The following is a 16088-nucleotide window of genomic DNA, read 5'->3' on the forward strand; positions in this document are numbered from 1 at the left end:
GATTTAGTCGGTTGTGAATCATCTGAGGACTTATCTGATGCCAAAAAACAAAATAAATATGATGATGTTTTATGTTCAAAAATTCAAAAGTGGACTTTGCAAAACAATTGTTCTCAGAAGTGTACTTATGAAATATTAGGAATATTTCTTAAATATCAACATCATGTTCAAAAGGATTGTAGAATATTACTTTAAACTAAGAGTGATATTCCCACTCTTCAATTTAATGGTGGAGGAGAATATGTTCATTTTGGATTAAGGGACCAGATAAACAAATTAGTATGCATTCTATTTCTGAAGATGTTGTTTTATTGACTTTAAATATAGATAGCATGCCTTTGTTTAAGTCTCGCTCATATCAAATACGGCCTATTCTTGCTCGAATCCATGGTTATACTCATTTTATAATTAAAATATTTGGTGGTACATGTAAACCAAATCTACATATATTTTTAAAAAATTTGGTTGATAAGTTAAAGATATTATGTCTCACCCCATTGACTTACTTAGGCAAAAATTATCACATTAAAGTTCATGATTTTGACTGTGATGCACCTGCACGCATGATGTTTAAAGGTATTGTATATCATACTGGCTACCATTTATGTGAAAGATGTACAAAAGTAGGGAAAAGTGTTTTAGATAGAGATGTTTATGGTTATGCGGACGGTAAATTTACAATTTTGCGCTCAAATGTTGAATTTTGCAATAATAAATACTTTCAAAAAGATGTAAATGAAAGAAGTCATCAACGCAAAAAAATTGTTTTAAGAGATATATCAGTAATAAATTTTGTTAGTATGTTTCCATTAGATTATATGCACCTAGTTTGTTTAGGTCTTATGCGTAGAATACTCAATTTTTTAAAGGGTAGTATTAATGGATATAATTTAATATAACTAAGCATGGAAAAATTGTCTTGTAGTATGATTAATCAGATTTTAAATAAGTTACTTCAATTGAATGGAAAACAGCCCAGTAATTTTTCAAGACAACCAAGAGGGCTTTTTGAGTTAGTTAGGTGGAAAGCATCTGAACAGCGTTCTTTCTTACAGCATACAGGGATAATTGTGTTAAAAGGAATAATAAATGTTTCTATGTATAAGCATTTTTTAAGTTTTGCAATAGCTAATGGGCATTTTCAAAAAATTACGCACGGAACATTGCATCTGTTGCATTAATTGTTTTTATAGCAATGCAATTTGTTATAACCGATTTACTTTTATTTAATTGACACAAATGTATATATTACCTATACAAGGTATGGTAGTTATGGGGTGCTTCATTATAGAATAAATTAATTTTTTAATGGAGTCACGCACGGAACAGAATGAAGCAAAAAATAAAAAATTAATAAATGAACCCTGTTTACTCTGAAAATGTGTTACTGACGAGAGTTTTGTTTTTTATAGGTATATATACAAGCATTTTTAAAGATTATTATAAAGTTATAGAATTCAACGATGTATCTTTGCTCCACCATAGTAGTTTAAACCAAAATTACGCCTTGATAAAAAAAAGTAACGAACGGAACATGCAAATATTAGTCATTTTTGGATTTTATTTTTGGCAGTAAATTGATTGCGATTATCATGAATAACATATATATCAATACTAATTAATTAAATACAAGTTTGATTAAAAAACAATAATTTAATGTATTATATTAAAAATGTATAATGTATTATATAGTTAATTATACATTAAAGATAAAAACAATATATCAAATTTTTAACAATAAGTTTAGTTGTAACACTTCGGCTCGAAAATAATGTGTCCACGGTTATCAAAATGTGGTTGTGGTGCTAACGGTTTTAACTCACACAAATCATGCCAGGAGAGGTCGTCTACAGATGGGTATATAAAAATGAGATTGTTTGTTCTTTTAGAAATGTAATATGTGCCGTATCATTAAAAATTTCTAATATACCTGGGAAAATAGTATTAAATTTGTACCTTTCAGATGGCGATGATACCGCGTTTATCAATAATAAAGATGATGAATTCTTAACAATTTTTACCATTTCTGATTGGTTACAAATTGCCATATAAGCACCGTCAATATTAAAAAGAAAAGAGTGGTGGCAACGAATACCCTTGACTTTAAACTTATCTTTGAGAAGCGTCTCATCGATCTCACCTTGGTTTGCGGTAATATACTCATTTGTAATCGAAATTGATCTAAAAAATAAAAATTTAATAATCAAAAGTTTCATATCTACAACTTTCATTTTGAAGTTTTTCTCTAAATAATGACTAACATTGATTTTGGTATTTTTTTTCCTTGTAATGCTCACAAAATCTTCTAAACTGCAACAATATCGTTTCCAGATTTTACTGTTGCCCAAACCATTCTTTTTATTTCTCTACCTATGCCATCAACTGCTCCCTTTCCAAGTGATGTTGCAAAAAAAAGTTTAGATGATAATTTATACAAGTTATTCATGGCTGTCATGACATAAGAGTTTTTGAATTGCAATAAAGGACTATCTGTGAAAAAGTATAATTTACAAATATTATGATAACAAATTAATAATTGTTTGATAATGAACAAGACGGCATATATATCATAAAGTAAACGATCGGATACAATGGCATAGGAATGTGTATAGTTCCTACTCCAAAATGCAGCAGTGAAAACTGTTAGTTGCTGATGAATTCAAAAAGCAGATTGAATTTCACTTTGGTGTAATTTTCACTGAAAACCATCTGATTTTAGAAGAACTAAAAATATAAATGGATGAATATTTAGTTTATAAATATAACAAAAAGATTAATATAAAATTATTAAGTTTTGTTATCATACTACAAATAAAATTACTATTTTACTTACTTATATAATCAATTCATTTTCTGATACATTTTGGTGACACAAACGAAAATATGCACTTTGTTATAGCTTTATATATACATGACGTATATAATTTGGCAATTGCTGACGCAGTAATACGCACCCCTCTAACAAAGATGTTAGTGGTTGATTAGTTTTCTGCGCATTTTCTGAAGACCATTGGTCAAACACAAAGAGCGGTTTATTGGAATCGTCACCAAATGAGTCTATTACATTAAAAACATATTCATCAAACTTTGGCAACCCACAGTTCGCTTTACATTTCATAAACATGCAAGATTGGTTGTTTTGATTACACACAGATCTGTCAACTATGTCTGACATAATATTAAATTTATTTTGAAGGGCATTCGTTAACAACCTGAAACTTTTATGGTATATGTAAAGACAAATATCGTGGGGAAGATCGTTTAACATAGAATGGCTGCAGATCGGAAAACTTAGAATTCCCTACTTTTAAATTAATATGCTCACTTTTAAAAAGTAAATATGCTTCTTTTATCGTAATCAGCATGTGACGAATTTGTTTCTAAAAGAAAACGAAAATTGTTTACAAAAACTGAAAACCTTATTAAATAAAATGCGATTCCTACATATAAACAATGTGTCATACCTTCTCTTTTGTTTTCTTATTAATAGCAACATCTTTGCGTCCTGGAGCCATTCTACTAATGTCTTCTCGCAAATAAAAATTAGTAACTTTTCAATTAGCATTGTCCAAATTGGCGTAGTCAGGGCCTGATTCTGAAATATCAGAATCAGTAGTATATTTTTACGCTTACAAACTTCTTTTAAAAGGTATTTTCTTTTGTTTGAATCGGTAGGTAATGCTGAATTAATTTTTTTAAGTGCCTTCCCAAAACACTGCGGAGATAAAAAGGATTGTTCAATATCTCAGATGTAGATTGGTTCACCTCTCGCTTTCGCTTCTTTCTTTCGCAATCTTTTTGACGTACTTCCTCTTTTTCCTTTCCGCTCATGTTAGCTCTTTTATTTTTCATTCGATTAGTTTCAGCAATCCGATATTCTGGATGTTTCTTTCTAAACTTTTTCTGAACTATTGAAAGCTTAACTTTGTTCATTTTAATTTTAAATTATCTTAAGCAACTATTTTCAATATAACTAAATTATATTTAAACTAATTAATTAGCAAATATACGATTTAAACGTTATAAAGCTAAAGAAAATTAATTATCACGCACGGATGAATATTTGTCCGTGCGTAATATGTCTGTGCGTGATGCAAATAAACAATGCTAAAATATTTAGAAGGAAAAAAATACTTTCGCCATTTAATTCAGTAACCTAAAAATACGCCAAGTAAAAAAAATTACTTTCATTTAAAACTTTTGAACACTTCTTTTCTAAATAATTAGATCTTTTAAATCACGCACGGAAATTCAAAATGGCGTTTTTGGAATAAAATTTAAAATAACTCCATATTATTTAGTTGCAATTTATGATAATGAACAATTAAAAGACATCATTACCTTTAAGAATCAAAAAAATCTGGGCCATGAAATCAATTTTAAATATTATAATCACATGTAATAAAAATTTCTGTTTTTTGTTTAAAAAAAATTTATTTGTTGCAAAGTTTGGGTAATTAAAACATAAAGAAACACTTGTCTTCTATCGTTTTTTTAGTTAGATAATCAAAATATCACTTATCTTCTTGTGATATCCATCTTTCGAATTAAAAGAATGTTCGTTATAAAGTTTCATTTTTTTTAACTCACTGGAATGGAAATGCCCTATTAGATCTTTGTGTGAAAAAGATTACAAAAACTCAAATTTAGACAGAGCTCGCAAACTTTTAAAATACTTTGTTGTTAATTCAAATAAACATTTTGGTGAACGTTTTTGTGTTTACAATGTACATAATCTCTTGCACATATGCGACGATGACCAGTTATAAAATAAACCTATTGATGATGTATTAGCTTTTGAGTTTGAGAATTACTTACAGCAACGAAAAAGATTGGTGCGTTCAAAACAGAGTCCTATTGTGCAAATATGTAAAACATTCAATGAAACTAAGAATTTTCTGAAGTTGTCTTCAACCGTTTCTAATGAAGTACAAGCTAATGTAAAAGATGATTGTTTTTTAACCTATCATGGTGTGGTTTTAGTAAAAGAATATTTAGGAGGAGGAAAATATAGTTGCGTCTATTACAGAAAAAAGGATTTGGATACGTACTTTGACATTTTTCTAAATTCAAAATCCATTGATATTTACTTTTTAAGAAATAATTTAAAGAGTATTGTTTGTATCAAAGATATAAAAACTACAGTGATTAAGTGTGCATTTTTACCTGTTGATAAAGGATTTTTTGTTTTACGATTGCTCCATAATAAATGTTAAATAGCACAGTATCAAAAGCTTTCAAAAATTCATCTTAAATTGAATAGTTTAATTTTTTTTGGCTTAACAAAAAATTTCTGTCCATTAATTTTTATTTCATTTCAATAAATTTCATAAATTTTAAATCATGTTAAAGAAGCTGTATTAATAATATTGTCTAACGGCAAGTTAAGTAAATATTAAATGTTGCCTAAATGTTCATGTGAGTATTGCTGATATGTTGTTAAATGTTGTATGTTAATTTTTCTTTGAGTCCTGTTAAAAGATTTTATTAAGTAGTCACCATCTCTGAAGACAATGTTTTGAATAAAGTGACGGTTCCATTACACTGGGTAAATGACAAAGAGAATATTGTCTATTGGCCACTTAAGTCAAAAAACAATTTAATTATTATAATAGAAAACTGGGTGGATCCAGATATTACTTGGTTAAAGTTTTAATTGAAAAAGGTTTTTCCTTAGCATGGCTACAAAAGATATTTGTGATATTTGCATAAATATGGATACCGAGACTTCTAGTCATGAAATTGAAAAAACTGGTAATTTTCTGTCAACTTCATTGCTTTTTTTTCTTTAGTGTTTTGTATTTATTTTTTATTATTAATTGTTATCGTTTATTATGACCATTTATTATAACTATAAATTAATTTTTAAGTTAAGAAAAGTTCAGTGTTTTATCAAATTTTTAAGTTAAGAAAAGTTCAGTGTTTGATCAAATTTTTAAGTTAAGAAAAGTTCAGTGTTTTATCAAATTTTTAAGTTAAGAAAAGTTCAGTGTTTTATCAAATTTTTAAGTTAAGAAAAGTTCAGTGTTTTATCAAATTTTTAAGTTAAGAAAAGTTCAGTGTTTTATCAAATTTTTAAGTTAAGAAAAGTTCAGTGTTTTATCAAATTTTTAAGTTTAGAAAAGTTCAGTGTTTTATCAAATTTTTAAGTTAAGAAAAGTTCAGTGTTTTATCAAATTTTTAAGTTAAGAAAAGTTCAGTGTTTTATCAAATTTTTAAGCTAAGAAAAGTTCAGTGTTTTATCAAATTTTGTGGTAAAAGTGGTATAAAACTGGAGCTTATTGGATTTTAATAATGTCGTCGTTATAATCATTCTGTGTTTGATGTTTGTATTATTCATCACTTATTGAAAATCTTTGAGTATTTTCAATAAGTGATTCTATTTTGAACTGTTTATATTTTAAAAACAATCATATTTTTAATTCTGATAATTTTATTTTCACTTTTTATAATATAATATGAGTATTGTTTATAAAGTTCATAAGTTATATAAAATATTAAAAATAGTTATAACAAGTTATAATAAATATTAAATTATTTCAGAAAATGAAAGTTTTAAATCAGATTATCGAGAACCAAGTCCAGATATTCATATGGTTATAAAGCCGTCTTCAAAACAAAAAAAGTTTTATTCAAAATGCCAACAAGATTGACAAGATCTTCAAAAATCAGGTTTACTCAAGTCACCCTCTGAAATTGTGGAGAGATCTAAAGAAAACTCTGTGGTAAAAATTAATTCTTCCGAAGTTGAACTCGAAGGTAAAAAGAATATTAAACTACCTAAAAGCTTTCAGGATCTAAATTAAAAACTAAACTTTTTTTATGTAAGTATTTTTATTATGATTTTATTCAAACTAGTAGTAATAAATATATTAAAAAGCAGTTTTATTATTTTAGAAATTAAATGTTTTTATTCAACTAACCGAAAGCAAAGACCTTTGATAATGAATTGCATTGGTGGCAATTTTATGTATAGTAACCCAACTGAATCCTTCAAGGGTCTTGATGAAAGATGTAAATATAAATATATATTTATATTTTTTTGTTGCTAAAGTCTTTCATCCATAGTTCCACACTTATATGGGTTAAATTCTTATCATTTTTTAATTAAAATGATATTATGGAAAAGTTTAGTGCAAGTTTTTACCACTGGATGCCCTTCCAGATCTAAACCTGATATAGAACAGTAAGGAGCATTTTTATCTTAACACAACTACCATGAAGATTACATGATATATGTATATATATATATATATATATATATATATATATATATATATATATATATATATATATATATATATATATATATATATATATATATATATATACATATATATATATTTTTTTATTCAATTTTTTTTGTTCTTTAATCCTTACAAATTCGTAAATTATAATAGAATCTTTACAGAGTAAGTAAAATTAAAAAAAAAATTAAAAAAAATTACAAAGCTACGTTACAAAAAAAAAAAAAAAAAAGTAAAACTGTAAAGTATTAGAAATTACTTTAAAGAACGCGGAAAACTTGCAGAAGACCGAAGGTCTTGTCATCAAGAAACCGCTATGCGTTACTAACATTTTTGGATGCTTTTATTTAAAATAAGTTTATTTATTTTTATTTTTTTAAAAAAACAAAAAAATGTTATCGGTTTTCGGCAGAATGAGAATAGAAATCCAAAATGCAAAAAACAAAGAATGCATACAAAAAGAAGTTTTTAATTTTTTAATTTTATTTCAATACACATTAATATAAGTAGGTACACGATTTGCTAAATAGGCAAATTGCTAAATAGGTAATATATAGTCGTTCGAGTGTTAATAAATAAGCCTATTATTTGCTTTTGTGTTTTTGTTATTGCTGTTGTTTTTGAGTTATTCAGAGATTTTTGAGTTATTAGAGTTTACATTGGTTTCGGAACAAAGTTAGTTTTATACATAGTTTTAAATGTTTTTGGGTTAATAAAAGTTCATAAAGTTGTTAGTGTTTAAAATGAGATCTTTTAATAACGTTTTCAGAGTATTTAAGTTATTCGATTTTTCCAGTTGAGTATTTTTTGATATTAATTTAATATATAGATAAGAACCACGGTATGAAATGGAAAAGTGCGAGAGATTTGTTTTTTTAAAAGGTACGTTGAAGTTTCCTGTTCCTCTGGTATGGTATCTATTTTTGCTATTTTGGAAAAAAATCTTTGAAAAGTAAAAAGGAACAAGTCCAAGTTTATGTTTGAGTATAAATAACAAATTTTGGAATATATTGATTTGATATACATTTAATGCTTTCAAATTTTTTTAAAGTGGCTCAGCATGTGAGAGTCTATCCTTATTAAAAACTATTCTTGCAGCATGTTTTTGTTTTCGATATAGTGTGGTTAGTTTGGATCTATGAGTGCTCGCCCATGCAACAGCGTATATATAGTAGCTTTGTATAAACGAAATGTATGAATGAAAAAGAATGTATTTGGTTTTTTCTGTGTTTAACGATAATTTGTTAGATTTTAACCAACTGTTTATTTTTTCAAGTTCAGTATTTGTAGTTTCATAAAGTTCTGTAATTGATGAGGATGCATAAAATAAATTGGTGTCGTCTGCGAACATTATGAAATCTAATTTATTTGAGGCTTTAGGAAGATCGTTTATGTATATTAAAAGCAAAAGAGGTGTAAGAATGGAACCTTGGGGGACACCGCATTTTATTTTGAGTAATTTTGAAAATTTTTTTCCATGAGCATTAACGTATTGTTTTCTGTCTAGTAAAAAATTTTTGAACCAGTTTAGTGCAACACTTTTTATCCCATATTTTTCCATTTTCCTAATTAAGATAGCGTGATCTACCGTGTCAAATGCCTTAGATAAATCAACAAAGACTCCAAGGACGTATTTTTTGTTTTCAAAGAAGTCATTTATATCATTTATAAGATCAAGAATTGCGTGTTGGGTTGAATGTTGCTTTTGGAAGCCAAACTGTTTTTCATTTAGGATTTTGTTATTTGTTAGATATTTATACAGTTTATTGTATAGTACTCTCTCCAAAAGTTTTAAAAATACAGGTAGCACTGAGATAGGTCTGTAGATATTTAGTGTAAATGCATCACCGGTTTTTAATATTGGTATTACCTTAGCTATTTTTAATTTATTCGGTACGGATCCTGTAATAATTGAAGATTTAAAAATTTCATAGATTGGTTGTTTTATCTCCGGAAACACATTTACAACTATATAGCTACTAATGTCGTCTATCCCAGGGGCCTTGTTCGTCATAAGCGAGTTTTTTACAATTTCTAGTTCTTCATGGTTTAGTTCAGAGAAAATATTTAAACAGAAATGTTGGTCTGTGATATAGGTTTCGAAGGAGATATCAGGGCATTGAATTTTTGAAGCCATTTTAGGGCCTATGTTTTCAAAAAAGCTATTGAAGTTTTCAGCGATAGAAATTTTGTCGATATATTCAGTTTTGTTAACGATAATTTTATCGGGTAAATTACTTGATTTAGTATAGTTTTTACCTATTATTTCTTTCAATATGTTCCAGGTTTTTTTAATATCACTTATGCTTTTTTGTAGTTGTTTTGAATAATATACTTTTTTTAAATTTTTTCTAATTTTTTCAAATAGATTTTTGTATTCCTTGCATGTTGTTAAGTTAGTTTCGTTTCTGTTTTTAAAATACTTGATATAGAGTTTTTGCTTTGTTTTTGATGATTTTCTTATCCCCTTAGTTATCCATGGGCAGTTTAGATACTTTAGCTTTATTTCTTTCTCTTCAACAGGAAAAAGTTTATTGTAGTGATCTAGAAAAATATTTATAAATAAATTGTATGTGGAATTTGTGTGGCCAAGGTTACATTCTTGATTTACTCCATCCCTATTTACTACCGATAGCGAGTCTTTAAAATTTTTAATAGAGAACTGATTGATTTTTCTTTTATATACTTTAGTTTTAGGATTGTTATAGGTTCTTAAATCTTGAGATAATGAAAAATAAATAGGAAAATGATCTGATAAATTGGTTTTGATAATTCCTGTTTTTAAAGAAGTTTTGAGAAATGTATTTGTTAATATATTGTCTATTGCAGAGACGGAGGTTAGGGTTATCCGAATAGGTTTGTTGATGATTGGAAGGATACATAGTTGAAACAGATTATCAAAAAAGAGTTTAGTAACTGCGTTTTCTTTGTAGTTTAGAATGTTAATTTTTAAATCTCCTATAAAGAAAATATTTTTTCCCTTGTCATTTATTTTAAGAAAGATTTCATTTAAATAATTTGAAAATTTAGTTATATCACCTTCTGGAGGTCTATAGCAAGTGGAAATTATAATATTTTTTGATTTATTACCCCTTATCTCAACAGTAAAGACTTCGCTATCACTGTCTGAGATGGAGAGGTCTGGTCTTACTTTAAACACTTGATTATCTCGGATATACGTTGCGATCCCTCCTCCCCTTTTGTTTGTTTTTCTTTCAAAAGATATTTAATATCTTTTGAAAGAAAAACATATCCAAAAAAAAATATCCAAATTATAAACTAATATCATATTAGTTTATAATTTGGAATTTGAAAATTTGTGTTCGTTTGAAATGATTCATCAGAACACCACGTTTCAGTTATGCAAATCATACTGAATAAGTAGTTGCAATCTATAAGAAAGTGTTTTAGTTTATCAAAATTTTTTATTTATACTTCTTATATTTATGTGTATTGCAGTAAAATTGTTTTTTAAAGTTTCGAGTTTAGTTTTAAAAGTTTCTATTTCAAAGTATTTCGAATCAAAATTATTTCTGTGAAAAATTTGCGCATCAGAGTCGTAAAAATCATTTAGTAAAATATTATTAGGAGTTTCGAAGACGTTGCAACGCAGCGTTTCAAAATCTTTTGTTTTGTTTTTGTTTTCTTTAGTCATAGCGTAAAGTGCGGTAAATTAAAACGCGCTAGCATAATAAAAAATGTACAGAACTATTTCACATATCCAGACTTAGTTAAAAATTAAAATTATTTACGAAAATCTCTGACGAGTATTTTATCATATTTGATAATAGCAAATTTACCTTCCTTTAGAAATCTTTTTACATCTTCCCAAAGCTTTTTTCTTATTTCCATCGTTTTGTTCGCATGTCTTCATTAATGAATATTCCGGTTCCTTTGAGTTTTTTTGATAGCGTTAAGATTTTATTTTTGCTTTGAAAGTCTAGTAGTTTGATAATTATAGTTCTTGGAGATTTATCTTTATTAGTTTTCCCAATGCGGTGAGCTCATTCAATGATTACGTCTTCAGAGATTCCCAGTTTGTTTCTAAATAGATCTTTAACTTTCTTTGTACAGTCATTCCAAGATTCCATGGGCAGCTCAGTTAAACCATTAATCCTTAGATTATTACGGCGTGAACGATTTTCAAGGTCAATATTTTTTTTTTTAGATTGTTAATTTCCGTGGCCATCAAACTGTTAGTTTCCGAAATTTTTTTTAAGAAGTTTTCTTCCTGAAAGTTGATACTTTCCTTTATTTCATTGATGTCTTTTTCAATTATCATAACTTTCGATTTGCTTTTATTGAACTCGTTTTCAAGTTTGTCGAGCCGATCTGTTATTATTTTTTGGTTAGCACTTATGATTACAGGAAAAATATTTAACTTATCGTTAAATATTTTTCCTGTTTTTTTAAAAGGTTGGTAGTTTTACTAAGAATACTTTTTTTTTGTTCTTCCAGTTTGGTGGTTATTAGTTTTTCAATATTTATCATTGTTACTTCCATATTGTAAATTTATTTTGATAAACACGTCTTGCTCTTACCATGCCGCAGATGAAAATATATATATATATATATGTATATATATATATATATATATATATATATATATATATATATATATATATATATATATATATATATATATATATTCTTTTATCGGAAAATCTTATTATTTACTAAACTTTTAGATTATTTAATCAATCAATTTTGAGATTAATTACATGTGAAATTGTTATAAAGATATATAAACATATTTGTTTTCACAATCTATAAAGTCGTATTACACTGCACTAATATTAAAAAATAATAATATTTATTAATAAAGAATTGTTTTTTATTTATAATTACTATTGTTTATTAGTAGTTCCGTGTAAAACAGTTCTTATTTTTGATTTTTTAAATCTGGGTTATTGAATTTTTTAGGTCAGCCGGCTGAAACAAATTGGTGGCAACACATAATCATCAATTATAAATAAAGCTTTAGACGAGACAAAGTCAAAAAAGCTTCAAGCTAAATTTGATAAGGTGGGAAAAAAATGTAAAACGACCGTTTTAGACTAGTTCCTTTTACAAGGCTCTACTTGGTAATTTTCAATTTTTAGAAAAGCATAAAAGGTAATGTAATTATAAGCTCATGTTTGGAATTGTAAGATTATGTTTTGAGTATATTTAGTTCAGTGAATTTTATCTATTATTATTTTTAAATATTTTAATACAATTGTCATAGTTATTTATCTAATAATGTCATGCAATGCCAGACCTTTGCTAGAGTTCTTGAGTGGTTAATTACCATTTGGTTTTTAATATTATAATGCATGCATCATAATTTTTTGATTTAAAAGTTTTATAATAACATAAAATAGACAATAACCTAAATGTGAACTTTTTGGGGGTTTTGTTACTTTGTAGGTGCTCTGGTGACGGAAAGACTATCGAAAGAAAATGTTGATCGAATAATAAGAGACCAATTAAAGAGAGCTCCGAGGGCGAAAGATAAAAAATAAAGATGCTTGTTTATAATTGTAGTTTTTTCAAATTTCTTTAATTTAAGTATCTATTTTAAGTTATTGTTGTGTTGTTTTGAATTAAGTGCCTTTATAATGCTACTTTCATTATAATAATAAACTTATGCTTTATGTTACGTTTGAAATTAGTGTTAAACCATTAAATTTGGACGGAATAAGCACCTAAAATAAACGTTTCCAATAAACGTCCAAAAACCGTTTTTTGAATGTTAATTAAAAACCGTCCCATCACCGTTTCCTTTGGAAGGAAAAAGTTCTGAGATTAAGTGTTTCCAATTCACGTCTAAAAAACGTTTTCCAAACGTTACCGTGTTTACTGGGTTGTTATTATTAACATCATTTTTGTTAGATTTTTACGCATCATTAGTAGTTATACTATTTGTAAACATCCTTGAACTTTAAAATCATGTAATTTAGAATATATTGACTGATTGATTGATTACAATACTCAATATCTTGGATTATACGATATTCAATATTTTGGATTCAACATACCACATGCAAATTGTAATGATATAATCTCGATTAAAAAGCGATTGCCTAAAAGTGCTTTACATTAAAAAATAAACAAAAAGAAATAGTTAAATAAGACAAAGAGTTCGAAAATTTAAAGTATCAAGTAAGAAAAAACTACTCAACATTGCAATGGTATCTTTTAACTATGGTAATTAAAAACAATATGAAAAATAAAAAACTTTCAATCATTAAAACTCACAAAAAAAAATTATGTTTCCTCACAAAATCAGCAGGTCTATCTTTAAAACCCCAAATTGTTATTTAAAATTTATCCTCGTATACGTTACAACATGATGAACTTGATTTATTAAACAATGGTCGTGTTTTCGCTTAGCCACCAGCATTTATAAAAAAGACTGATATATTCGCTCAATTTGATCGTATTTCGCAATTTCTTAACAATCAACTGAAAAACAATGATTCAAAACCTCAACTTAAAAACGAACTTTCCCTTTAGGCTAACAATCACGTATACAAATACGCTCCATCTAAAAATTGTCTAAGAAAACATAAAATATTAAAAAAACTTCGGAATAATGAGAACATTGTTATTACACGACCAAAGAAAGGAAATGGAATAATTGTTCTTAACAAAGTTGATTATATATAAGTTCATTACATAATATTATAAGCATTATGACTAAGTTTAAAGAACTTAAAGAGGATTCAACTATAAAAAGAGAATTATCTTTACAAGGGTATCTTAGAAAACTTTATAAGCTTAAAGGTTTTGAAAAAGACATTTACACTAAAATCTATCCTGTAGAATCTTAACCTGCAAGGATTTATGCGTTATCTAAGCTGCACAAAGTTAGTAAGGATAGTTCTCTTCCAACATTTCGACCTATCATCTCAACAATCCGAACATATAACTACAACCTTGCCAAACATCTTTCTCATTTATTATCTCCACATATACCTAAACAATTTTTCACTTAAGACTCATTTTCTTCTGTTGATGAATTAAAACAAATTAATGTAGCTAAAAAATTTATCGTTTCATATGATGTTGAAAGCTTGTACACGAGTATTCCGCTTAAGGAAATCATCAACAAAGCAACTGATTTATTTTTTAAAGATAAAATTAACTCAAAACGTTTTTCATAAATTCACTTTAAAAAAATATTTCAGATTTCCACATCCGGTTCACATTTTCTATTTGACGGAAAATATTACAATCGAACAAATGGTGTTGCTATGGGTTCTTCTTTAGCGCCCATTTTAGCTAATATTTTGATCGGATTTCATGGACAAACATGGGTCTACAACTGCTCCTTTGCAGCACCAATTTTTTAAAAACGGTATGTGGATGACATAACTGCTATTTTTAATTCTGAATATGAAGCTCAAGAATTTTTCAAATACCAATAAACAACATAAAAATTTGAAACTTACTATGGAAAAAGAACAGGATAACCATATTGACTTTTTAGATGCTCTTATTAAAAAATCCAATTCGTTTTCGACTTCAGTTTATCACAAAAAAACGTATTCAGGTCTTATACAAAATTGTTTTAGTTTTGTTTTCTCTTGCTATATTTTTGGACTTGTTCGTTGTTTGATTGATCGTACATTTAAAACTAATAATACTTGGGTTGGTTTTTATAAAGATATTAAGAATCTGTTATTAGTTTTAAAAATAATAAATTTCCACAAAAAATTATTGACTCTGAAATTAAATCCTGTATTGATTAGAAAATAAACCCATCTATTTCTAACATTTTTAATACCTTAAATAAAAGATACTTTAAGTTTCCTTACATTGGAATGGACTCTAATTATACTAAAATGAAAGTTTCAAAAATTGTTCAGAAGTATTGCAAGGATGTTCTAACAAAATTAATTTTCACTACTAATAAAATACAAGATTGTTTTTGCTTAAAGGAGTCACTTCCTAAACTGCTTATATCTCGTGTTGTCTATAAATTTTCTTGCGCTGGCTTAAATGCGAGTTATTTGGAAAAATCTCCAGACATTTGGCAACTAGAATAAATGAGCACCTTAAAAGTGATAAACAATCTCATACATCTAAACACTTAAATTCATATATTTTTACTTTGACACGGAAGTAAACGGACGCATTTCTGCAGCGTGGTTGTTTTGAAAAAAAAAAAAAAAAAGTTTGTTTTATTTTAAGTTGTTTGCATTTATTTAAAATAAACAAATATACATAAATATATATTTTTAAATAAAGACATATTGGTTAACTATGGCTACTACAATGGATCAAGTAAAAAAAGCAAAACAAAAAATGTTTAAAGAATTTAAGAACGAAATAATCAAAATGATGAAGCAACATGAGAAAAACATGTTAGACATATTAAGCGCAAACACGAAAATTATATACGACAGATTAGATAAAGTAGATCTTAAGGTTAATCATCAAGCAAGACAAATAAATATAATAGAAAAAGACGTAGAATAAATCAAAAGAAGCTTAAATTTTCACGAACACCTTTTTAAAGAAAAAATTAAGACAGCTATTATTTCTCAGGAAAATAAACAAACATCTTACATTGAAAAGCAAAATCATATTTTCTACTATCTTAAAATAAAAAATGAACTAAGAGAGATGGAGAATAGATCTCGCAGAAACAATTTAAGGGTTGACGCGTTAAAAGAAAACAAAGGTGAAACATGGATTGACAGCAAATTAAGACTCAGTAAAGTTTTTGAAGAGCATTTAGGATTAACAAATATTAGGATTGAAAGAACTCATTGAACTGGTCAGAAAGGTATAAACAAACCAAGAACAATTGTATTAAAACTGTTAGATTAAAAAGATAAAGTTGAAATTCTA

The 16088-nt window shown here is 27.0% G+C and overlaps 1 protein-coding gene across 1 annotated transcript; it reads left to right on the forward strand.

Moving 5' to 3' along the window:
* The first annotated feature begins 281 nt into the window (after positions 1-281).
* Positions 282-899, forward strand: LOC136086388 (uncharacterized). Its single transcript, XM_065808685.1, has one exon. The coding sequence runs from the start codon at positions 282-284 to the stop codon at positions 897-899; it is 618 nt and encodes a 205-aa protein (XP_065664757.1).
* Positions 900-16088: the final 15189 nt, after the last annotated feature.

Source organism: Hydra vulgaris, chromosome 10 (assembly GCF_038396675.1).
Source record: "Hydra vulgaris chromosome 10, alternate assembly HydraT2T_AEP".
Lineage (NCBI taxonomy): Eukaryota > Metazoa > Cnidaria > Hydrozoa > Anthoathecata > Hydridae > Hydra > Hydra vulgaris.